At 31.8% G+C, this 27,346-nt stretch overlaps 1 protein-coding gene across 1 annotated transcript; it reads left to right on the top strand.

Annotated features, from left to right (window-relative positions):
• The first annotated feature begins 833 nt into the window (after nt 1-833).
• On the top strand, nt 834-26,151 carry LOC132733464 (nucleolar protein 8-like). The gene is made up of 17 exons (XM_060720114.1): nt 834-931; nt 6,202-6,369; nt 8,679-8,741; nt 9,060-9,138; nt 10,244-10,412; nt 11,298-11,366; nt 12,443-15,187; nt 15,694-15,825; nt 16,479-16,604; nt 17,509-17,593; nt 18,018-18,138; nt 18,952-19,056; nt 20,302-20,543; nt 22,205-22,349; nt 23,756-23,856; nt 24,348-24,418; nt 25,153-26,151. The coding sequence occupies exons 2-17, from the start codon at nt 6,207-6,209 to the stop codon at nt 25,222-25,224; spliced, it is 4,488 nt and encodes a 1,495-aa protein (XP_060576097.1). The 5' UTR covers nt 834-931; nt 6,202-6,206; the 3' UTR covers nt 25,225-26,151.
• Nucleotides 26,152-27,346: the final 1,195 nt, after the last annotated feature.

The following is a 27,346-nucleotide window of genomic DNA, read 5'->3' as shown; positions in this document are numbered from 1 at the left end:
ATTAAAATGTACTAATGATATAAGTAAATAATAAATTAAATTTGAAAAAAGTAATATGTCATTAGAGTATAGAAACATTTTTTTTCTCGGATATTCGTTTAGCCTTTAATTAAGATTGGGTTCATTTACAAAGTATACGACGTGTGTACCAGTCCTGTGACCAGCAGTGAATTTCATTGAAAAGGGGGTAACATTTTTGTTTGAATGCATTGTACGACAAAATTGGGTAGGCCACTTCTACAAAATTGGGTAGACCACGGGACGATCCGTGATACTGTGCTCCTCTTAGTTCGCGGTACTTTTTCTGCTATATGACACAAGAAAACAGCAATATATTCAATCAAAATTAGTTTTAATGGGCCAGATGTAGACAATGTGTCGCATTTTGCAAAACAGTGTGGCACTATTTAAATCGCGGTAAATGGTGTTGTACACTTTAGTTTTTTTCATGTTTCAGTTAAAATTTCTGCATGGTATACTGCTCAGTTTTAAATATCAAAACTATCTATAATTTGTAACTCAAAATTTATTTTTCAGCGAACAAGAATATTTAGAAAATGATGATTGTTTCCAAAATGTGCAAAATATTTATGGACTTTAGTTACATTTTGCAGAAACGAGTACTGTTGTTCTGTTTCACGTAAAAACCTAGAGATTTTAAATATTTTGCTAAAAAACTTTGTTGTTTAGGTGTATAGATAAAATGTGTCAATCCTGACAAATTTTAACACTAGTCACATGGAACTATGCCATTACCGTGAAGTAAGTGATGACATGGAATTAGTGATGGGACATATCAATGAACGAAAATCAATAGGATTCTAAGACCTAAACTAAAGTAAAGCGTCGGTTGACGTAGATTTACTATGAAGCATGCACAAATATTTATTTTGTAGTTAGTTGTTCTAAAACGTTATCCTTTGGCTCAAAGGTGAGTTACTTTACAAAATATTTATATATTATTTTAATTACGTGTTTTTAAATTTCTTTATGATGTCTTAAGAGTAAGAATCTTTGATTTGTAATGTGTTTTCGCGATATTTTTTTTTTACTCGTTTTGCAAGTTATTACTAGATCTATTAGTTTCTGTGATTGCCCATTTTAAGTGATTTAAAGAAAAAACAAAAACAAAACTACACTGATTAAAAAAATCAAAGAATTTACTTGAGAATCTTTTACATGCCCAGCATGTAAATAAAATTAAGTAATACTAAGTCACTGTTAAAAGTGATGGGACCAGAAAGAACTATGAAGTAGTGGCAAAAGATGAAGGGCTTAAAAAGGGCTAATCAGAGCCCAGAGTCATCCTACAGGTAAACTTCTTAAGGTTGCTGTTTGTGCTCTTTTCTGTTTATTTATACTTTCCCAATGAATGCACACATATGTGCCAGTATGTATACAAACTTGCTGGTTAAGTCATAGAGCTCACATCTGCAGGAGAAACTTTTTATGCTTATCTTCTAAGTAGAGCTGTCATTGATTCAGTCAAAGGCATATCGTCGATATATCGATATCGGATTGCAAACATCGACGATACACCAATATATCGATATATTTACCTGTATTTCACATTCATATTTGTATGAATTATTTTAGTAAAAAAAAAACACCTTCTTTACATGAACTTATGATGTGTTTTGTTCATAAATGTCCTCTGATCATATTTTGCATATATTTGTAGTGCTATGAAATATGTAAATTATCAAATAAATATAAAACTGTGTATAAACTGTGGTTATTCATTTACTGGCCTCTATCCATATCTATACACCATCACACTAAGCAGAACACTTCAATGACTAAAGTTACAATATGGAATCACTATCTCACTTGACTATATACAGAATTCAAACTTAAATGTATATTAACTAGAATGACTAGTTAACATGACTAGAGTAGAAAAACATAAATGTTACATAAAAAAATTCAAATTTGTGCATGAGTTTTGTATGTAGGTGTTAAATAATAGTGACTGTAGTCATCAAGGATGCAAAGGAATTTGATTTTGAAAATATACATTTCTGGAAATAACTATAATTTATTAGGAATTTATCATATTGAAATACAATTTTATTGACTTATTATGACATTTTTGTAATTTTACTGTTCATATAGAATAAGGGTTTGTCAAACTATTGTTATGCTTATTTTATTTATATACATATTTATTTATTTATTTTGTAAATGTCAGGAATTTTACAAATTATTTTATTGTTAAGTAATAGCCTACTGATTATATTGTTTTTACAATCGGTGCTGGCACTTGACTGGTGTTTAACCTTGCCCCAATCATTGTTTACGATCAAGATGTGATCTCAAGTTAAATGTATTGCCGCTAAATGGCAGTCATACATTGAATCTAACTTGGGATTAATTTTGAGTTAACAACCCCCTTTTCATCAACAAACCCAAAATGTTCCCAAATGGGAATTGGCTTTGAAATTTTAGCCTTCTTTTTGTCCCAACAATTTCGGCCCCAACAATTTTAATGTTTCAGCCATTTTAAAGTGTTGCTAAGATATGGGCATAGTCTAAAATATAGACAATTGTGAATGATGAATCTCAAATCAAGACAGTTTAAGTATAATGATAATTGATTAAGATCTATTGGATTTTTATTTTCAAATTATTTTTTTAAAATTGGATTGTTTTGTATATATAATCAGAGATCTGCCAAGAATTTGAAAGTACTGGGCCCTGGGCCCACTTGGTCTGAAAATGATGGGCCATTTTTACCAAAGTATGGGCCTTGGGAAAATAAGTAAACATTGACCAAAATAACTGTTAAAAAGTTTGTAGATAATTGAATTTCCCAGGTAATAAAACTTAAATCATATTTTATGACAAGTGGTTCACTTATAATTCAGTACTTTACCAATAATTAAAAATTATGCCTACATGGTAACTTTCTAACTAATATTAATTGCAGGCAAAAATAAAAATATTTTTTAAATGGCTGCTCAAAAATTTGATATGCAAATTTATTCACATAATTGCTGGTTCTTACTTGTAATGTCTTATATTGTGCATTATCCATTTAATTGTTCCTACTTTGCACCAAATGTCCCTTACCACTGTGTATTGACGAATTTTATTGCCCCTTGTATGCCTCTGTGTAGACAGCATACATCAAATACATTTGCCGACAGACCTTTTGGTCATGAAAAAAGTCATGCACAATGTTTCTCTGATTGGTTAATCACCCTGTCAAACATTCTGATTACGAAATATACATCTTTTTTTACACTTCATCAGCCAAAACTTGCGTGAACTTGAGTGACCTTAAATTAGGGTTGATCAAGTTAAACACCTGTCAGATTATACTGTAACTTACAGCATTTCTTAAAATAGCAACACTTTTTATGCCACCGCAGCATCTGCGATGCGGTGGCATATAGCGATTCACCTGTGTGTGTGTGTGTGTGTTTGTTTGTTTGTTTGTGTGTGTGTGTGTTATATAGATTATATAGTGAACTTAAAAAATCTTCTTGTGAAAAACCACTTGTCCAATTTCAACCAAACTTGGCAGGATTGTTCCTTGGGTGAAGGGCTTCCAAAGTTGTTCAAAGAATTTCATTCCATGCAGAAATCTGGTTGCCATGGCAACCAAAAGGAATTATAAGAATAAATTTAAAAAATCTTCTTGTAAAGACCCAAAAGGCCTAGAGCTTAGATATTTTGCATAAGGCATTGTCTGGTAGACCCCTAACAAGATTGTTCAAATTATAGCCCTGGGGTCAAAATTAGCCCCGCCCCGGGGGTCATTGATTTTCACTATGTACATATAGTAAAAACTTAAAATACCGTCTTGTAAAAACCCAAAAGGCCTAGAGCTTAGATATTTTGCATAAGGCATCATCTGGTAGACCCTTACCAAGATTGTTCAAATTATAGCCCTTGGGTCAAAATCGGCCCCGCCCCGCGGTCATTGATTTTCGCTATATGTACATATAGTAAAAACTAAAAACACCTTCTTGTAAAGACCCAAAAGGCCTAGAGCTTAGATATTTTGCATAAGGCATTGTCTGGTAGACCTCTACCCAGATTGTTCAAATTATAGCCCTGGGGTCAAAATCAACCCCGTCCCAGGGGTCATTGGTTTTCCTTATATGTATATAGTAAAACCTTAAAAAAAATTCTTCTAGCAATTGACAAATGCTAGAGGTTAGATATTCTGCATGAAACATTGTGTTGTAAACCTCTAGCAAGATTGTTCAAATTATAGCCCTGGGGTCAAAGTTACCCCCAGGTCATTGATTTCAATATATACATATAGTAAAAAATAAAAAAATCTTATTGTCTGAAGGTACAAGGCTTAGATCTAGCTTTAATATTTGTTAAATAATATCATCATATGAAAGGTACTCTACCAAAGATGTTCAAATTTTGCCTCTTGTGTCAAAATTAGCCCCGCCCCTGGGAGCCATAGGTTTATCTTATATGTATATAGTTAAAACTTAAAAAATCATCTTCTCTAAATTGACAAAGGATAGAGTTAAGATATTTTGCATGAAACATTATGTAGTGAACCTCTAGCAAGATTGTTCAAATTATAGCCCTGGGGTCAAAATTGGTTCCGCCCCGGGGGTCATTGATTTTCATTATGTACATATAGTGAAAAAAAAAATTTGTCTGAAGGTTCAAGGCATAGAGCTTTGATGTTTGATATATAATATCATCTATAGGTCCTCTACCAAAGTTGTTCAAATGTCAAAAATTGGCCCTGCCCGGGGGCAGTGATTCTCATTATGTACACGTAGTAAAAACAGAAAATAAAACAAATGTTTTCTGAATGGGAGAAAGCTATAGCTTAGATATTTGACTTGAAATGTTGTTTGGTGGACCTGTATCAAGATTGTTATTAAACCCTTGGGTCAAAATTATGCCTTGCCCAAGGGGACAGTGACCTACTTTCTTGTCCTTTGATGTACAGCAATGACATTTTGACCATGTGCACAGTTTTAGTTGTAAAATTGAACTTTGACCTAGATTTTGATTATGTGACCTACTTTCTTGTCCTTTGATGTACAGCTATGAAATTTGAACCATGCGGTGGCATAGCATTTTTCTCAAATGCAATCTTGTTTTTCAGTTACCGATAATCATTTTAAATACTAAGTAGTTGTATGATTTGTTTGTTTGTTTTATTGGATTAAATTTACGGTAGTAGAAATGAGTATCTGTGTGGGAAAGGGATTATGAGAAGAAATGCGGTAAGTAGATAACATGGACAAAAGCTATAGGGGATTCTTTATTATGGATAAACTCAAGAATATGCGTAATTACAGGAGCATGGGTAACATGTTGCTGTTGATACCAGTTTTGACTGGATGACTAAATAACCCAGCAGACAGTTTTGTTTTCTTATACGTCTGGCACAGATTTGAGATGCGCCCATGGCCCTTTGCTGCCGATTTTCCTGCGCCATTCTCATTTTTTTAGCGCCAATGGCGCAAAATCGCGTCCTCGGCAGATCTCTGTATAATTTTCAACACAGAGAAATATGTTTTTTCTGAGGTGAAAATACAGCTACCATACAGTAGCTGTCCATTTAGTAGTCACGGTATAGTTTTAGACATGTCCTTTTGACAGGGCACCTGTTTCCGTTTATGTTTTGAGTTAATTTTCGTCTTTTCCACAGGAACTTTAAACAAACTATTTTAATGTACTGTATGGGCTATATATTTTAGTAATTTCTAGGCTTTTAGTAATTAGTGAAAGTATCGATTTTCTAAAATTTGAATCGATAATCGATCGACAAAAAAATATCAATGATACATCGATATCGCTTCTATCGATGACAGCTCTACTTCTAAGTCTGTTCTTCTTTTGGCGATGATAAGTGGGGATGTCAATACTTCCAAGCTATCATCTAACAAAAACTGCTCTTGTTAGCGCAACCCTCTTGAGTTAGTCATAACAAAGTAATCAATCATCTTGTACTTGAAATGACTTGACCTACAGAGTACCTTCTCCATTATGTGCCTGCCTTGGAAGGGATTTGCAGAAGATGGCTTACAGACTTCAGCATATGAATGTACCTGTTTATATACTGTGATATGACGTGAATGTCAAAGGCTATAGAGCCTGAGAAAGTGCTCCAAAAATTTTGTATGTAGCAAAACTTCTTTTTTTTTTTGAACATTGAAGAATCTATCAATGCAGGGCTGAAATATTGTATTTTTTTTACAATTTATTTAGTTAAGATGTCTGAATCAGAAAGTGACACCAGTGTTGAAAAGGTTCAGGAGAAAAGAGTTTTTGTTGGAGGATTGTTCCCCGAGGTCACAGATGATGAATTAAAGAGTCGATTTGGAAGATTTGGGACTGTTAAAGGTGTTGAGATTAAAATAAGGAAGGATAGCAATGGTATGTCTGTCTTTTATCTTTAATTGTTTGTATTGTCATCACAGCATAAAAACAAGAACATGCAAGGTTAAAAATGAGTCATTTTTTATGCAAAAGTGTTATTGTTTTGTCAAGCTGTGTTGATCTTTCTGTTTTAAGTGCTAAAGAATAAAGAAAACTCTGAGGTTAGTGAAAATACTTTGTCTCTAAAATCAGCTTTTTTCTTGTTTTGATTTTTACATTTTTTCTTGATTTTTTGTAACCTGCTCATTAGAGGGAAGGTTCTGATAAGTTATTGACATGAAAAAATACAACTTATTATCAATTATTAAAAAGAGGAACACAGGAAGTAATATTTCCATTTTTGTTACACAAGTAACTGATTTATAAGGGACAGTCAGATCAGAAATTGTTGTAAAATTCATCTATGTATTTGCATGTTTTTGTATTTTCATTTTAGTCTGCGGGCATAACTGAATCATTTTTTGCTACATATAATTTCTCTGTAACATTTGATCTTTACCATTCAGTGCAATGTTCCTTAGTCACTCACTGCTGATTCATAAATCATGTAGGATTAGTAGAGCTGTCATTGATTCAACGATATTATCAATATATCGATATCAGATGACAAATATCAGCAATACACCAATATGTTGATAATTACATATAATTACTTTTTAGCTCGACTATACGAAGTATACGGAGAGCTGTCCTACTCGCCCCGGCGTCGGCGTCCGCGTCCAGATTTCAGATTAAAGTTTTGGTGCAGTAAAATATTTTTCACTATAACTTTGTCATTTCTTAAGGTATCAACTTCAAACTTCAAATATATGTTCCTTATCATCAACCACATCTTATGTGACAAGGTTCATAACTCTAGCACCAATATTTTCAGATTTATCTCCCCTTGAACTTAGAATTTTCCTTAAAAAATACTATTTTTTACTGTTACTTCTTTATTTCTTAAGGGATCAACCTCATACTTCAAATATTTGTACCTTATCATCATCCCCATCTTATGTGACAAGGTTCATAACTTTAGCACCAATATTTTCAGATTTCTCTCCCCTTGAACTTAGAATTTTCTTTAAAAAATATTATTTTTTATTACTGTAACTTAATATTTATTTCTAAAGGGATCAACTTCATACTTCAAATATTTGTACCTTATCATCATGAACCACATATTATGTGACAAGGTTCATATTTCTAGCACCAGTATTGCAAGAATTATTTATTTCCCCATAAACTTATTTTCTTACTTGAAAAATGTTATTTTTTACTATAACTTTTTTTAGTTTTAAAGGTATCTACCTCAAACTTCAAATACTTATTCCTTATCATAAATTACATCTTATGTGACAAGGTTCATTACTCTTGAAGCAATATTTACAGATTTTTCTCTCTTTGAACTTAATTTTTTTTAAAAAATACTATAACTTCTTTATTTTTTAAGGTATCTACTTCAAACTTCAAATATATACTTCTTATCATTACATACATGTTGTGTGACAAGGTTCATAACTCTAGCGTGACTATTTCTAGAATTATTTCCTGTGATCTTGGAATTTATTTTAACAAATGTTATTTTTTTACTATAACTTAATACATAATTATACATAATTGATTTTTCTTTCATAGTTTTGTCCTCCTTACTGCGTCCAGTATTTTATTAGTCGAGCTTGGCTGTCTCCTGTGACAGCTCTTGTTGTTGTTAACTTTCATACCTGTTTAAATGATTTCTGTAAAATACATGTTCTGTTCAGTGTCTTTTTGATAAATGCCCATTGCATGATTTTTTCCTGACCATTTATTTGTCATCATTGCTATGAAATATTTCCACTATGTAACAACAGCATAATGTGAGACATAGACACCTGCTTCTGTATCTGTTTTGAGAGAATTTTCATAATTTATACTATAGACATGAAATTAATTAATCAAAATTATTGATTTTTTAATTGTGTATTGATTGTTGATCAAAGAAAAATGTCACGATACATCAATATTGTTTCTATCTCTAGGGATGATCATAAGTAGTCAGTCACTACCGGAGAAATGTGTAATTACTGGTTCGATGTCTGGAAAGCCAGTTGGGTGGACCAACCCCAGAAATATATCCTAAAATGTGTCAAAATTGGCTTAAAAACCAAGCAAACAAACAGTATTTACATGTACATTTTGAATATAATATTATGTTTTCTTCTACTGATGTAGGAATGACTAAGACGTGACCAAGTTTTTTTATGCAACAACTTATTATATTTAAAGCATTCGTTTTATTAGTATCATGAAATACAAAATGTTATCTATCTCTTATTTGACAGGAAATCCTATAAAAACATTTGCTTATATAGACCTGGAAACTATTGAGAGAGACTTTAAAAAATGTAAGTAGTTAATTAAATGTTAGTATTTCTTTCATTGCAAAAGAAATTGTATAGCTGATTTAATCAGAATTTATTTTATAAAAGTTAAAATAATATCTGAAAATTGTAAGAACATAAACAAATTTACTGCTAATGAAAATTATGTCGAAAGGCAGATTCAAATAAATGTAATTTCCTATAACACTGCTCCAGTTTGTTGTCATGTAATGACAAAGAATAAGTAATTCACAAGTATCCAAATCTTTAAAAAATCAAAAATCCCAAAAAGAGTTTTTGTTTAGAAATTGACTATTATTTAATGCATTTTTGTTTATATAGGTGTAAGTACGTACAACAAAACCAGATGGAAAGGTTCTGAGTTGAAAATACAGGTTGCTAAAGAAGACTTCATGAAAAAGTAAGGCAATAAAATGGACTGTTTTTCTTTTGTTGAACAATTTGCTTGATATTCATGTATATCTAACAGTTAAAAAGGACCAGACACTTTTCTTTACATTAGTAGCAACAATGCAATATTGATCAGGCAAGTGATATCTGTTCAATAAGATAATTTGTCATCAAATAAAGTAATGTCCGATCAATAAAGTAATGCCTGATCTATAAAGTAATGTCTGGTCCGAAAAATAACGTATCATTGATAAAGTAATGTCTGGTCAATAAAGTAATGCTTGATATATAAAGTAATGTCTGATCAATAAAGTTATGTCTGATCCATAAAGTAATTTCTGATCAATAAAGTAATTTATGATCAGTAAAGTAATGTCTGACCAATTAAGTCATTTCTGATCCATAAAGTAATTTCTGATCAATAAAGTAATGTCTGATCAATAAAGTAATGTCTGATTAGTTAAGTAAAGTCTGATCAGTAAAGTAATGTATGATCAATAAAGTTATATCTTATCAATAAAGTAATGTCTGATCAAATAAGTAATGTCTGATTTAAGTAATTTCTGATGAGTTAAGAAATGTCTAATCATGAAAGTAATGTCTGACTGACAAAGTAATGTCTGATCAATAAAGTAATGTCTGGTCAATAAAGTAATGTCTGATAAGTAAAGTAATGTCTGATCAGATCAGTTAAGTAATGTCTGATCAGTTAAGTAATATCTGATCAATTAAGTAATGTCTGATCAGTAAGTTAATGTCTGATCAATAAAGTAATGTATGATCAATAAAGTTATGTCTTATCAATAAAGTAATGTCTGATCAATAAAGTAATGTCTGATCAGTAAAGTAATGTCTGATCAGTAAATTAATGTCTGATCAGTAAAGTAATTGGTGATCAATTAAGTAATGTCTGATCAATTGAGTAATGTCTGATCAATATAGTAATGTCTTATCAATAAAGTAATCTCTGATCAATAAAGCAATGTCTGATTAATAAAGTAATGAATATCAAATTGTACAATCTGGAATGCTCTGTAAAATATACTCCTGCATTTGCATGTATTGGAGATAATAAGTAATGTTATTTGAAGTATATATCTTGTATCAAATTACAGGCTTAAAAAGGAAAGAGAGGAAGCATTAAAAGATTTGACAGTGAAAGAGATTCCAGATGCTCTTGTATCAGGTATACAGAGCAAACTAATGGCCATATCTGATATAGCCACAGCTGCAAACTTTAACATGCGAGGGGCAGTTCCTGGTACTGTAATACCAGGGGAGGAGGTGAGTCAACCTGTTTAAATCAATACTTCAAATTTTTCCTTTAAAAGTTACATCTTCTAGAATACTGTGATTCAGGCACGTTTCCTATATGCAGAAACAAATCACCCAGTTACATGAGTTTTATAATGTTAAAATTATAATTTTAGAGTATGTTAGATGCTTGTCACATGGGGAAAAAAGTAGAGTTAAGTGTGAAGTTATTTGTCATAAATGTAGCAAAATGTAAAGATTTTTTTAAATTTTAAACTGGTAATTACTAGTAAGTTATCCAGGAGAGCCATTTGATGGACCAAAATGTGTTGAAATCTGTGTATATAAAAGCAAAATACCTTTCATTCTAGAATTTACATGGGATGTTTCGAAATTTTGTATATGATGAAACTGTTGATTACCTAGTTAAAATTTCAGCCTTGATTAACCTTTATCTCACTGAATCGGAATAATGGACTTGTATTCCTCTGAGTTTTAATGGATTTCAGTATTAATGTTCCAAAATTGAGTAGTTGACAGTAAAGTGTCCAGTCAGACTGCATGCACATTCATTTGCTGACCTGATTATATTCGTGGCACCCTTACGACTGTGGTTTTGAATCCCGACAGCTAGCTTACGGAACGTCCGTTGTTCTAATCTGGTGCCTGTTTGTGCCTGAAATAATGCACGGAAGGGCACCCCTGAGGTCTTCCTCTATCAGTTAAAGCTGGAACGTCACCATATGACCTATACTGTGTTAGTGTGATGTAAAACACAATCAAACAAACAAATATTGGTAGTATAGGTCAGTTATTATTGCCATTTACTTGCAGATAAATAATACAGGCAATCATTACAGGTACATTGTAATAAAAGTGTTACATATATACCTAATTATACATATATATTTTCAGAAATGGGTTGTTGGAAAGTATGGGAGAGTTCTGCCTATTGTTCATATGAAAAAGACTGGGGCTAGCAAAGTATCCTTTTTCAACAAAAATCATTACTTCACAGTACATATCAAATCACCACAGTGAAATAATGTTCTACCATATATTTTACTTACATACCTCCCTTTACATTTGATCAAATGTTCTACCATATATTTTACTTACATACCTCCCTTTACATTTGATCAAATGTTCTACCATATATTTTACTTACATACCTCCCTTTACATTTGATCAAATGTTCTACCATATATTTTACTTACATACCTCCCTTTACATTTGATCAAATGTTCTACCATATATTTTACTTACATACCTCCCTTTACATTTGATCAAATGTTCTACCATATATTTTACTTACATACCTCCCTTTACATTTGATCAAATGTTCTACCATATATTTTACTTACATACCTCCCTTTACATTTGATCAAATGTTCTACCATATATTTTACTTACATACCTCCCTTTACATTTGATCAAATGTTATACCATATATTTTACTTACATACCTCCCTTTACATTTGATCAAATGTTCTACCATATATTTTACTTACATACCTCCCTTTACATTTGATCAAATGTTCTACCATATATTTTACTTACATACCTCCCTTTACATTTGATCAAATGTTCTACCATATATTTTACTTACATACCTCCCTTTACATTTGATCAATTGTCACAGCATTCTTACAAAATGATAGGTTGTTTCAGTTTCAGTGCACATTAAATCAGTGTTTGTGTTCATCAAGATGTAAATGTTAAGAATGTATAGATCATTGAGCTTGGTTGTTTGAAATTTTGTAGAGGAAAGTATAAAGTTAAAACTCATTAGTAAGTCGCAAATGCTTGATGCCTAAATTTAGGACATGCTTTATTTACATTTTAAATTATAACATCGGCAGAAGGTTTTTTAAGAAAAGGTGAAAATTGCTAGGCTTTTAAGAACTCTGTCCTTTGCCAAAATTGTTGCAATATATATTAAACAGACAAAAACAAACTTAAGCTGTAGATGTGTCTATGTGTGTTGGTTAGACTCAAAACTGCATGTGTAATGATCATAAGTCAACAAGAAATAAATTGTTCCTTAATACTTTGTCAAGATCTTGAAGATTGACCCATCAAAGCTGTCGCATAACTTGAAGAGAATAAAAGATGATAAATATGTAGATAATGTTAATCCAAGCCAGCTTACTTGGCAATTAGAAGAGTATGATAATGAAATAAGTAAAAAACGGAAAGGTGAATTCCCTGAATGGACACCTAAAGTAAAACGAAATAGAAACATAAATGGTGTTTCCAGCAAAGACGATTTACAGCAGAAAGTTTTAGAAGTTGTAGAAAGTGATAAGACTTATCGTAATTCAGAATTTGAAGTTGTGCCAGTAAAAAGTAACACTGGGCGAGGTCCTATGTCAGATAAAGCGAAGCATGGTTTTAATAATGTAGGAAGCATAGATTCTGATCGTGAAGAAAATGGAATTGACATGGTTGGATCCTCAACAAACAATATTGTTGATGGTTATATGGATCTTTCCCGGTTTAATTCTGATTCTGAAGAGGAATTGTCCAAAGATTCATTTAGAAAATCTGGTCTTGGACAATTCAATCAAACTCAAAATAAATCCTTAGAGAAAAAGCTGGAACAAAATATAGGGATTACAAATAAGCCTCAAACCAATATTAAAGGTGTCCAATCATCAAAAGTTATATTAGAATCAAATCCGATGATGAAAAAGAACAATAAAACTGTACAATCTCAAAATGTTGCTGATGAATATTCAAATGGATTGAAGGATTTAAAGAGTGGTAGAGATGATTTCGTTGACAGTGATAATGAAAGTGACGGGTATGAATCTGACTGTGAATCTGATTATCGTGATAATGATGATGACGATGATTTATCCAATCAACAAAATACTAGCAATGTTGTTATAAAGAATCAGAACATCAAAGACAATTCTAACTTGAAACCAAAGATTGTAGAGGGTAAGAAAACATTGTTAGCATTTCGTGGTACCAAATTTCTAACATCAGATTCAAACACAAAATTAGATTTAAAGGGTCCTCAAAGCAATAATGTTCATATTAAGGTCAAAGAAACAACTGTTGATAATGTGGTATGTCCAATTCATAAGGAATCTAACAGTGAATCCAAAAGAAAGGCTCATTTAAAAGTGAAAAAACAACCAATAGAAATTAACTTTGAAAAATCAAATTTGAAAAGAGCAGGTCTTAAGAATTTTGTGGATCCAAAATTTCTTTCCAATGAATTTGCCAGTGGAATTGATATGGTAGAACAGTCCAAAGTGAGTCCTAGCTCAGAAGAGGATGATGAGGATAGTGACTTTGAAAGATATGCTAAAAAGGAAATAGCTAAAATAGAATCAAGGAAGGTACAAGTTGAAACTTCAAATTTAGAACAATTAAAACTGGATGAAAAGGAGGTTGGATATTTCAAAAGCAGCAAGAGTGAAGAAATCAAGACAGGTTACCACAGCAGTAGCAGTAGTGATGACCCTGATAATGAGACTAAAACTGACTTAGTTAGTGTAAATGAAAAAACAAACACTATAGTTATGAATACAGAGGAACAAATGGAAGAAGGCTGTGTCAGTAAACCAGTGGCAAGTGTCTCTCTATGCAGGGAAATTGATGATGATGATGAAAGTGATGATGATGATGATGATATTAATATTGTTGATGATGATAATGATGCAAGTGACAGTAGTAGTGACTTTGAAACATTAATATCTAAAGCTGTTAAAGAAGCACATGTTGTAAATGTCAAACATTCAGATACAACTTTGGATGATCCCCCAAAAGCCAGTAAAATTCTTAATAAATCCAATAACAAATGTGAGTCCAGTACTGAGTCTGAAAGTTCTGAAGAAAGTTCAGGTGCAGATACTGATAAAGACAAGGAAATGAATGACAATGTTAACAAAGTCCTTGAACATTCAAATAATGTCTTAGATGTACTAAAATCTAACCATAATCGAAATCTAGATATTAATAGTCAGTTTAATGATTTAGGCAGTGATGATGACACTAGTAGTAATGTTAGCATTAATAGTAATGAAGATATAGGCGAAAGTCCTGAAAATAAAAATAAACATATATCTGATGGTAAGAAAAATCAAACATTAGATTATTCAGGGATTATTATGTCAGAGAGTTCTGATTCTGATAATGACACACTTGTGGAAACAGAATCAGACAGTAGTGATGATGAAAGTAGTTTATGTAATGACAATACAAGTATAACTGCTGTGGATAAAGTTGACACTGTGGTACAAAGTGTAAGTGAAATCAATGAAGCAAATGTTCAAGTTGGTGTTAGGAATGATGATGAGAATGAAGAAAGCGATTCTGTTAGTGACTCTGAAGAAGATGACAGTACTGAAGCTGAAAGTAGTTCAGATATAATAATGACCAAAGGAGGAAGTGAAATACCAATCAAATCTGATTCTGTTAAAACAGACTTAAAACAAGCAGAAAGAACTAAATCTTACTCAAAGGACCCCATAGAGACTAAGGATAGTGGTCCTCAGAATGTTGGTGTAAATGATAAAAGGAATAAGAATGTATCCAGTCCAGTGAAAAGGACACTTAACTCGCAAGATTCTACAGTGGATGCTTGCACCTTTCAGAAAAATGTGAAAACTTCTTTTGATGATCCTAGTCCAGTTAAAAAGGTCTTTACTCAGGACATTAAAACACAAGTAAAAGTACCACAACAAGACAACAAAGCTGACACAGACAAGAAGAGACTGGCAGCAGTAAAACAAAGACAGAAAGAGGCACTCGCACTGAAATCACTCATTAAGAATGCACTTTCAAACATTGTGAGTAGAATTTATTGTGTATATAATTACATAAAAGTGTTGTCATGGCTATGTGGTTAAAACACCAGACTCGTTATCTTATGATTGCTAGCAATATGAGTTCAAACCCCTTCCTTGAGCATTAATATAAAATGGACAGCAGAAAGGATAAAACCTGTGTTCTGGTCAGATGTGTGAACTGACCTCGACAGTGTTAGCAAAGATTTTATAATTTTCTATGCAGACACTCAAAGGTTTAGCTAAAAAGGAAAAGTAAAAAAAGCTTTGAGAACAGTTTTTGGTTGTATAACATGCTTTTGGGTTCAAGTTTCATATTACTTCTATATACCTTATAAAATTTGGAATCGATTTGCAAGTCTTGGTGCTTTTATAAAATCAGGACAACTTCTCAAATTACCAATTCTAGTTATTATAATACTGATCCACAGTTTGAAATATAACTACTTTAATAGTTATACTTAAGTTTTGTTCCAGAATGATTATTTTGATACAAATTGTTACTGCAGGATGCCAGTAAAACTGTGAACACAAAGATAAAGTTTGATTCTGACTCTGAAGAAGAGCAGGTTTCCATGGAAACAGATGAACCAATACCAGTATGCAAGTTTCAAAACCAGAATATAAATGTGCCTGCAGAGGTAATATATGACGTATATTTACGTAATGAATCCATGGAAGTGTTACATAATGTTTTTTTTTATCACACACCCATGCTGCTTTTGTGACTCCGTAAAAATGGTATTGTACGACCATGCATATATTTTCATATGACATTAATAAATATAAACATTATACAAACATAGTGTAAAGACAGGCTATAAAATGATACTTTCACACTATAAACACATCAATGAAAAAGTGATTCTTTTTACTGTAAACAGTTCTTTTTTGGATATGTGATAAATAGAATATTATATTTGTGTAGTTCATTACTAAATTTATTGAACTTGTTGAATGAAATAATATAATGCTTTCCAGAGGCTCATGTAATAAATTTTTATTGACCTTGTTCATTAAATTCTGTATTGAACCGACACTCATCCAATATCCTCTATTTAGTTAATGATTGATATTTTGAACATACTTGATACATTTCTGTAATAAATTACTTTATATGTTTCTGCAATAAATAATTATCTTACACATTTCCGTAATTAATTACTATTTAAATTTCTGTTAAAAAGCCATGATTATAATGTTCATTTGCTGTTTTTTTGGTTGTTGTTTTCTTTTTTTCAGAAAAAGATGAATCTGTCATGAACTTATTTAGAATATTTTTACAATGTTTCAGACCAAAACACCGGCCAAGTCTAAAACTTTATTTGACTCAGATGATAACCGTGATGATGATGGTAGTGATAATGATACAAACAGATTTAACATTAGGGAAGAATTTGAAGGTGCTGAAGGAAGAAAGGTATGTCAATCATTACCTGATATTTATTTGGATTTGGTTATAATTGTACATCATTTAGCATCTTTAAATTGATTATGAATGTCAGACATATGTTCAATCATGATTAAGACTTTATTTTCCTTTTGATGTAAAAAATTTACATTTTTTTACATTATCAAAGATTTCACGCTCTGTATTTGTTTACATCTAAAACCACATGGTATAAGTACTTTCAAGTACATGTGTACAGTGTATGTATAAAATCTGAGGTTATTAATGATAATAGCCCAGATGTTCTGATTGCGGCAATGCCATAACATTCCAAAATTTGAGGTTTAAGACTGCAAAATGTTTGACATTGGACATCACATGATATAGATAAGGAAAGAAAAGCATTATATTTTAGAAGTCACAAGCCAAAATGACTCAGTAACAAGACAACCAAACTCTTCCTAATGGAAGCTCTATATAGAACATGACTTCCTGTCTTGATATGAACTATATCTGTGTTAAAATATTGAAATGAGTACAGTACAACTTCTGCAGATTCAGATTTGGTGACAAATAGTTTGGTTCCTGCTTATAGGTGTTGGGCAGTAGTTAAACATTACTGTTCATGAACAGGCTCAATCAAACCAAGCCTGCATCATTTTCAATTTTGCCATTTTGAGCTTTCTTTAAGGATTCTTATTTTCACTTTTTGCTCAAGAGAGATTAAATTAATTGAATGTCTTACTTTTGAAATTAATTATACTGCTATAATTGTTGAGTGGTTGTTGTGTTTAATAGAGGCCCAGTGTACTTAATTTAACAAGAATTTGTAACTGTTGTTGTGAAGAGGTAATTGCTTTACAAAGGTTGAACTAAATGTAACAGGTGCTCTATTATCACATGTAATAATTACATAATTACTATCATTTTACAGTTGGCAAAGCTTCAGGCAAGATTTGGTCATGATGAGAGATTTAGGCTTGATGCCAGGTTTATAGAGTCCGGTTCCGAAGATGAAGGTATTTATAACAAAATTGCAGCTTTGAAAAAAACGTCAACAGTTTATCTTTAAAACCAGTTTAGTCTTGCATTTTTAATATTCGAAAAGATAATGAAAAAAAAAATTCTCTTAAAAAATTCTAGTTTTCCATAAAATGAGAGATGCATATGATTGCTAGCACAAAATTTACCCAACAATCTTTATTTAATGGTACGAATTAAACTTTAAAATGCTATACATACATGTGTATGTGCTGTTTATAGGCTTTACAAAATTTGCTATTAAGGGAGGTAACTTATTCATCATGCTTGATTAAAGAGAGAGTATTTAATTTTCTGACACATGCAGCCCCTCAAGAACCCTCTGCCAATCTCAAATACAGTTTTAAAAAAATTCATGGGGAACTAATTGCTTATGAATTATCTTTTTGCTGTGATTTTCAGAGGAAGAGAAAATAGTAGAGGAGGATGAAACAACCAGATCTCTGAAAATTCTCCAGTCTGTAGTTGGTATTAAAGCTGTCAGTGGTGTAAACAAACAGGATAAAGCAAAGAAAAAATTCAAGTAAGACTAAAAAATAAAACTTTTGTTTTCACATTTTTGTTACCGCGACTGTTTTGAAGGGATAGCTGTTGTACTTAACAAAGCATCGGTCTCAGACTTTCGTTAAGTTTTTAGGTGCAAGTTGTTATCTCCAAAAGTATTGAATGGAATAGGTTGAATCTTCGCACACTTATTTGAGAACATAATAGGAGGTCAGTATCTAAGGCCCATAACTCTGACATGGATTTTGATAGATTTATGGTCATTTTTAAACATAGAAAATTCTACATTATCCAGACTCTTCTCTTGCTATCAAGTACTGGGTATAGTAGAGCATTCTGTCCTACCGACAGCTTTGGGTTGGGTTTTTTTTTTAAAAAGTCAAAAGATTATGTTTCATAATTTTGATTTTTTTTGTAAAGATGTTATTTTGATACAAAAATTTTCTGGTCATTTCGAAAATTTAAGTTTATCCTCATTCTGTTTTCATGTGACTTAATGCCAAGTTTGTTTTAACAAATTTGACACATTAGATTTGATTTGGGTTGAATGCAGGGTCTCGCCTTCATGGTCATATTATGACATGACTTTCATACAAAGCTAGTTAAGGAAGACTTCTAATGCCCATCTGTCCATTACAATGAATATGGGGACACCTTAGTAGGACCACCAACTTTTCAAAATATTAGTAGGATTCCAGCCTACAGTAGGCAGCAATAAGGGACTCAAAAAAGTCAGCAACAACTTGGTAATGAATGCCTCAGTATGTTAGATAACATTTATCATAGATACTTTAGTTAACTGTTCTGACTATATTTAATGTTTCACTTGCAGGGATATAGGAGCATTGATGTATGACCCAACATGTGAAGAGCATAAACAGTTCGAAGTGGAGACTAAACAAGTTGAACTGCCTCAACCTGTGGAACGGAAGAAGAAGTAAATTTTATCTACATATTTTTACTAAAATTATACCCCTGTTGATTGAGCATTGGTTTTGGTAATTTAGTTGTATAAAACAATGGCAATATTTGAGTCATGAAATAAATAAAGCGAGTATTTTCCTTTTAACAGTTTTAAGCAACTAATCTCAGTGGGAAGCAATTCATTGATCTTTTGATCTAACTTTATACCTAAATTTATTAATATAATCTCATATAGATTTATTTAGATAGTCTTTTATGATAATCTCATGGGGAAAGCCTACAATCCATGGAAATTTATATTCTAAAATAAAATCCTAGATCCTTCTTTTGTTATATGCCCGAAAGAATTTCGGGCATATTATGTTATACCCCCTGGCGTCCGTCCGTCTGTCTGTCTGTCTATCCGTCTGTCCATCCGTCCGTTAGCAATTTGGTTTCCGGAGCATAACTTAAGTTCCATTTGGCCCACAACATTCAAACTTCATAGGATGATTGCCCATATTGGGTAGAAGACCCCTATTGATTTTGGGGTCACAAGGTCAAAGGTCAAGGTCACTATCACCTTAAAACTGAAAACAGTTTCCGGAGCATAACTTAAGTTCCATTTGGCCTACAGTGTTCAAACTTCATAGGATGATTGTCTTTATTGGGTAGAATATCCCTTTTGATTTTGGGGCCACACGGTCAAAGGTCAAGGTCACTATTACTTTAAAACTGAAAACAGTTTCCGGAGCATAACTTAAGGTCTATTTGGCCCACAATATTCAAACTTCAAAGGGTTAATTGTCCATATTGGGTAGAATATCCCTATTGATTTTGGGGTCACAAGGTCAAAGGTCAAGGTCACTATTACTTTAAAACTGAAAACAGTTTCCGGAGTATAACTTAATTTCTATTTGGCCCACAATATTCAAACTTTATAGGAGGAATGCTATTGGAAGGAGGTAATACTTTATTTAATTTATGCAATGTTTTACAAATGCTTCATCCTTAATATAAAAAAAAAACACTTTCGGGCATATAATGCTCCGCCTAGCAGTGCTCTTGTTAAACATTTGTAATGCTTTTTATGACACTTTGTTTAAGACAAAATGTTGATTACAATCTTCATTCCACATAAGATGTTTCACAAGAATTTTAAGTAGGAAAGTTGCATAAACACAATGAAACAAAACAAAATAGAAACAACAATAATAAAAAATTATAAGATCAAGAAAGAAATTTTTGTATCATTAACAATCGATTTTGTTTATTTAAGGAAAAAAGCTAAGAAGGAAGTAACTGCCTTGGAAACAGAACCTGCAGTTATTTTGCCAGAGGTGACTAAGGAAAAGTTTTACGAGATTTCCGATACCTTAAAGAACACATTTGTAGAGAAAGCAAAGGCAACAACTGATGCCCCTTCAAGTGGAGGGGGATTCTCTCTACTAGCTGCATTTGGTACTCATTACAGTGATGATGAAATTGATGATGATGCTAACGTAGCAAAAGGTGCTCAAGGTAACTATAGACTTGATGAAACTTTGAAAGAAAAACCAAACATTTCTTATGTTCAGAACATAAAAATACTTATCCAAACAATGCATGAACCATGAACAACTTGCCTCAGGTCATTTGGAGTTTTTTTCAAGGGTAGTCAATATTAAGAAATGAAAGGTAAGGTATTGAAGGTTGAAATTTCTGCCTACCTAGAACTTACTGAAAATGCACTGAAAAAAATTATTCTTCTTCTATGAGTAAATCATTTCAATGAGCAATGAATGCCAGATGTGTAAGTGTATACTATTCATAATTTCATAGACTTGGAGAATTATAAATATGGCCATACTTGTACCTTATCCACATTTGTATATTTCAATAATTTTACCTTATCCGCATTTGTATATTCCATTAATTTTACCTTATATGCATTTGTATATTCCAATAATTTTACCTTATATGCATTTGTATATTTCAATAATTTTACCTCATATGCATTTGTATATTCCAATAATTATGTCTCCCCCACCTCGGGGGGAGACATATTGTTTTTGCCCTGTCCGTCCGTCCGTCAGTCCGTCCGTCCGTCCATTCTTCGTTTCCGGACGATAACTAGAGTTTCTTTTGACCTACAGCCCTCAAACTTCATAGGATGATTGGTCTTATAGAGCTGATGATCCCTATTGTTTTTGGGGTCAGTAGGTCAAAGGTCAAGGTCACACTGACCGTTGGTCAATTTCTCGTTTCCGGATGATAACTAGAGTTCCTTTAGACCTACAACCCTCAAACTTCATAGGATGATTGGTCTTATAGAGCTGATGATCCCTATTGTTTTTGGGGTCAGTAGTTCAAAGGTCAAGGTCACAGTGACCGTTGGTCAATTTCTCGTTTCCGGATGATAACTAGAGTTCCTTTTGACCTACAGCCCTCAAACTTCATAGGATGATTGGTCTTATAGAGCAGATGATCCCTATTGTTTTGGGGTCAGTAGGTCAAAGGTCAAGGTCACAGTGACCGTTTGGTCAATTTTTCGTTTCCGGATGATAACTAGAGTTCCTTTTGACCTACAGCCCTCAAACTTATAGGATGATTGGTCTTATAGAGCTGATGATCCCTATTGTTTTTGGGGTCAGTAGGTCAAAGGTCAAGGTCACACTGACCGTTGGTCAATTTCTCGTTTCCGGATGATAACTAGAGTTCCTTTAGACCTACAACCCTCAAACTTCATAGGATGATTGGTCTTATAGAGCTGATGATCCCTATTGTTTTTGGGGTCAGTAGTTCAAAGGTCAAGGTCACAGTGACCGTTGGTCAATTTCTCGTTTCCGGATGATAACTAGAGTTCCTTTTGACCTACAGCCCTCAAACTTCATAGGATGATTGGTCTTATAGAGCAGATGATCCCTATTGTTTTTGGGGTCAGTAGGTCAAAGGTCAAGGTCACAGTGCAGTGGGGGAGACATGCGCTTTTTTACAAAAGCATCCTCTAGTTTTACCTTATATGCATTTGTATATTCCAATAATTGTTTTCACCAAACCATAACCTGATGTATATAATCTATTCATAGGTTATCTCAGAACATTACATGTATTTGATTTTCGTTCCTTTTAAAGTATAAAATATATTAATATATTCAGCCATACCTTGACATGATGTTGATGTTTTGGTTCCATTTATATAGGTTCTGCCATACCAATACCTGATGTTCTGAGAACTAACCAACTCTCACTGGCTAATAGATTTAATGTTAGAGATGATGCTCATCATGAAGACAGTGATGGGGACGATGATGAGAAAGAAATTACTGGTAAAGAACTGGAGAAAAAGTAAGCAAAAAATTGTAATATTTGTATAAGACAAAAAAGAAAAAAAAAATGTGTTAATGATAAAAACACAATATGTAAAAGATAGTAGAAATTTAGAAATTATAAATAAAGTACAACATAATTAACCCATCAGATTTAAATTATGAATAGAGTAATTAACCCTGGCATCAGATTTAAATTATAAATGAAGTAATTAACCCATCAGATTTAAAGTTTCATAAAAACAGAAATAGCAACATTTCATTAATAAATTGGGTTTCACGTCGACTCCAGGTCTTATTTTGGTGTCCAGACAACCAAAATGAGTTTTATAAGCATAAAATCTGCAACCTCATTGTGGCGAAACCGAAAATACAATTTCTGTTTGCATGTGAAACTCCGCCTTTAGATCATCCGTACATCAATATTAAATTAACAAACATGACTATAAGTAGCAGTCCTAATTTAACGGTATATTTCTACATTGTAACGGATGTTTTCATACAAATTTAATCTTTTTGATGAGATGATTACTTTTTCTGAATGCCAGGTCTAGTGCACCTTGAAGCTAAAACGGTTAAAGTGTGCACAAGAAAATCTCATATTTTTTGTGTCCGTATAGCAACTTTAACACTGTGACATAGCGCATACACAAGCTGATTATAGTCTTCATTTGCATGTTAAAATTCGTATACAAACTTTAGTGTTACATTGGGGTTTTCCGTTAAAAATTGTAATTTATGAATAATATTTGATGAGATTTACAACAATACTGTTAAAAAGATTAATGAAACTGTAGAATGCTTGGTTTTAAAGCAGAGGGTAAAATATTTCTTCATATTTATTTAATACTACTTTAAATTATAAATGAAGTAATTAACACATCAGATTTAAATTATAAATGAAGTAATTTACCCATCAGATTTAAATTATAAATGAATTAATTAACCCATCAGATTTAAATTATAAATTAAGTAATTAACCATCAAATTTTCTAAAGATAATGACTTGCAACAGTTTTACAGCCAGATCAGCCTGGAAACAAGTCAATTTTGATAACCAAATTCCCCGAATCAACTTAATGGACCATTCTAATTTCAAAGATAGTATTGCATTTACAGATTACAAAACATTACATGATAAAAGATGGAATATAATGATGTTAATTACATTTGGAAAAAGCAATTCCTATGGTTTCAAGTTTCAGAAAGTGAAACTTCTGTGACCATAAAATTTCCTATCTAGAAATTTGATATGATGTGATACTGTTTTGTTTTATATTACATAGATGAAGGAAGTTTCAGGAAAGAGATCAATAAGTTTAAAGTTACATCTTTCATCCCATTAGAGCTCTCAATTAGTAAATACATTTCAGCATAATAACAAATGAAGATTCTAAGATATAATGGACCAACTTTTATTTTCAGTGTTGAGAAAATGGATACAATAGAGCAAACTTCCAAACAAGCCTCGGATATTACAAAACCCAAAAACTTTTTCTTCTTGCCAAATGATGAAAGACTTAAAGGTAAGTTTTATATGCATCTGGTTTTAATTTGTGTTGACCCTTCAGCTTTGGTTGCCTTAAGATCTTATTGAAGCAATAATTCTTTAAGATATGATTTGATTTGAACCCAATTTTCTCTTCAGTACTGATTCAAAAATAAATGGAAATCATCTATGACAGGCATCTAAAATATTTGTAGTAAAGGATCAATATATAGCTAAGACTTTGTAAAAACAGATATTCAACTTTATACAGAGGAATGTGTCAGATAGATAGAAAGGTATTGTCATGTTTGCCTAAAATATATAAATCATTTGTTACATTGATTATACTGATATGACCACTTTCGAGCTTTGCGAGACAGTCCGATTAGTGTACCCACTGACCTCACAAACTACTTACAGCTGCTTAACTTTAGCCTTTTGTTATTGAAAAAAAGTATAAGAATGGATTGTTAAAGCATATGAATTAGGTAGGGTAAATGTTCACAAATGTGTTTATCTTTATTTCAGAATGTGTAACACAGAAAAAAGATAGCTCTAATCAAGGAGATTGGTTTTCCAAGAGACGTCACCTTATTGAGGTTGGTTTTCTCAATCTTTTTGTCATAGTGCTCATTTTATATTATGGACACTTTTGTTTGTCCAAATTCGTTGCAATTGACATCTCCTCTACAACAACATGGCCAAATTGGATCAATCTTGATTGAAATGATTGAAATTTAATTTACAAAAATCTAAAACCAGTTTTTTAATGATTTCGTTATATAGCATAAATTTCTGGATCATAGGAACTGACAAAAACATAATTGTTCTTTGAATTTGCAAGGCATACATATTAAATGGCCTTGTTGATCCTGGGATGAAAAAAATGCCCGCTCATAAAGTAACGTTACAGTTTTATCATGGTCTTTCAAATTCTATTTGAAAGAACCTGGTTTTATATAGGCTTATGAACGGTTTATTCTGATTTTAAATAGAAAACCTTGAAATATCATATGGCAAAATGCTTTGGATATTAAATTTGGCCTTGTGTACATGGTGTACTTTCACAAAATTGTTCATCATAAAATTGTTCATCTCAAAATGCGGTAAAAACTGTTTCCTAAATCCTGTGGTAGGAGCTTGAGTATTCATCTTCCTTCTTCTTGTCATAGTGTTTTCTTTCAGAAAAAACAACAAAAATAAAATGGTATTTATTGCCTTCATGTTTTTGAGTTTGTAACATCATGAATTTACTTTTATGAAGTTAAATTAGAAAATATGGTGCAACTAAACAAGAATAATTTGAAGTCAATTTGCACTTTTTATCTTCCAGAGTTACAAATCAAAACACAAGAATTTAAGACGGAAGAAAGGACCTATGAAGAAAAGGGGTGGTAAGAGATGATAAAAACAGATTCAAAGGTCCTTTCACAAGGCTTACTTTACCAGGAAAGCTAGTTAGGTTGATCAACCGTCGAGATAAGACCAAACTTGTGTTGCAATAAATATAAAAAAAACACAGGCAAACAACATCTTTGCTTATTTGATTTTGCAATTTCTAATGGACATTTACCACTGTAAAAATTGAAAGAACGCTATTGAATTGACACAGTTTGAAAGTTTGTGTGATGAAGGGAAATAACTTGTGTTTAGAGAGGATGCAATACTTTCCCGAATTTGGTAGAAAGAATGGAAATGAATAAGTTGTTGAAAAGACTATAAAAATGATTGTCCAGTATTGACTTGTTAGTTAGATAAACAATGATACAAGTACATTCAGAAAAAAACTTGTTCGTTAGGTAAACAAGGATAAAAGGATCTACTTGAATTGAGTAAAATGCTTTGTTTTACCATGCCATAAAGTGAGTAAATGTACATTGCAATAAAACTCAAGACATTTTAAATTATTTTATATACATGTACACGTTTTAACATATTTATATGTTTTCACATATGACATGACCTAATGAAAAGAAAATCACAAGGAAAAGAATATTAAATTTGTAATGTACTACAGGTAGTAGGTTGTTTGAAATGAAATGCTTTTGTTGATGTAATATAGTAATAAAGAGTTTAAAAGGAAGTGGTATACACGTATATTGAAAGGCTCATTGTTAGAGTTATACATGTATATGATATATGATTTGTATTTTGCTCTCATGAATTTCACATTAAGCTTTCATGAGTCATGTAAAAATGGCAGAGCAAAATCTACACTAGTCAAATACAAATTCCAAGATTCTCTTTTTTCATTTAAACCTATTTTATATTTTGGTGATTGTTTTCTTGAAACATATATTGTTGACTGATGTTATTAATGAAATAAACTTTATTCAACATAAACTGCAGTTTTATTTGTTCTTTTTTACATGTTTTTAAGGTGTTGCTTTGGATATATATTACGTTAATGAAAATAAAAGAAATATAGAAGGAAAACCTTTATTAGTCCTCTACTGGTTTACCGGAGGGCACTTTAAGTTTACTGTCAGTCTGTCCGTACACAAAACTCGATCCCGCGATAACGCAAAAAAACACTGAAAATATTTTTATGAAACTTGATATATGGATAGATGGCAGTATGGAGATTATGCACGTCATTTTCTTTTCTTCTTATGTTGAAAATTTTGGTTGCTATGACAACAAATAGACTGAAAATATGGCAAATTTAACACATAAGCTGGATGTAGTGATAATGCAAAAAGTACTGAAAATATTTTTTATGAAACTTGAAATATGGGTAGATGGCAGTCTGGAGATTATGCATGTCTTTTTCTTTTCTTCCTATTTTGTTTCTGGTCATCAACCACATCATATGCGACAAGGTTTACAACTCTAGCAGAAAAATTATCAGAATTGCCTCCCTCGAAATTAGAATTTTCATGAAAAAAATTTTTTTTTAATAACTTCTTTATTTCTTAATGTATCTTCTTCAAACTTCATATACATGTATTATGTTTCTTATTATCACTCAAATCATTTGTGAGAAGGTTCAATACTCTAGCAAGACTATTTCCAGAATTATGTCCCCCTTGAACTTAAGATTTTTTTTCGAGAAATTGGTATATTTTACTCCAACTTCTTCATTACATATAGGATTTACTTCATACTCCCACATCATAATAATATGACAAGGTTTATAAATCTAGAATCCATATTTCCAGAATTATCTTCTCCTTAAACTTTGAATTTTTCTTATTCATTCTTTTAACTTTCTTTTACTTCAAATTCAAAATAAACATTCATTATACTAATTGTTTTTTGTTAACAATCACATCATGTATGACGTCTTGCATCTTTATTTCAAGAGTTATCTTCTCTTTAAGAATTTTGCTTTTAAAAATGTTATATTTTGGTAACAGGGATGTTTAAAAAAATAACTTTAGAGTGTCCTTCAGTCCGTCTGTCTTTCTGTTCATAAAAACTATTTCCTGTGATCACTTTTAAAGAACTTTTCCAACAAATTTACTTAAAATAGAGAAAAATTGAAACATAAGTGAACGGCCAATGGCCTTTCAGAATGTTGCTGG

The sequence above is a fragment of the Ruditapes philippinarum genome, unplaced genomic scaffold (genome assembly GCF_026571515.1).
Source record: "Ruditapes philippinarum isolate M1 unplaced genomic scaffold, ASM2657151v2 ctg842_1_1_1_1, whole genome shotgun sequence".
NCBI classification, from domain to species: Eukaryota; Metazoa; Mollusca; class Bivalvia; order Venerida; family Veneridae; genus Ruditapes; species Ruditapes philippinarum.
Note: the sequence above shows the minus strand (reverse complement) of the source record. Positions and strands in the feature narration are given on the sequence as shown.

Bases quoted from the DNA above. Each gene is read 5' to 3' on its own strand.
- LOC132733464 (XM_060720114.1), top strand. From the start codon at position 6,207: ATGTCTGAATCAGAAAGTGACACCAGTGTTGAAAAGGTTCAGGAGAAA. The intron at 9,139-10,243 runs GTAAGGCAATAA...ATCAAATTACAG, and splicing joins AAAGAAGACTTCATGAAAAA to GCTTAAAAAGGAAAGAGAGG. The intron at 10,413-11,297 runs GTGAGTCAACCT...ATATATTTTCAG, and splicing joins CTGTAATACCAGGGGAGGAG to AAATGGGTTGTTGGAAAGTA.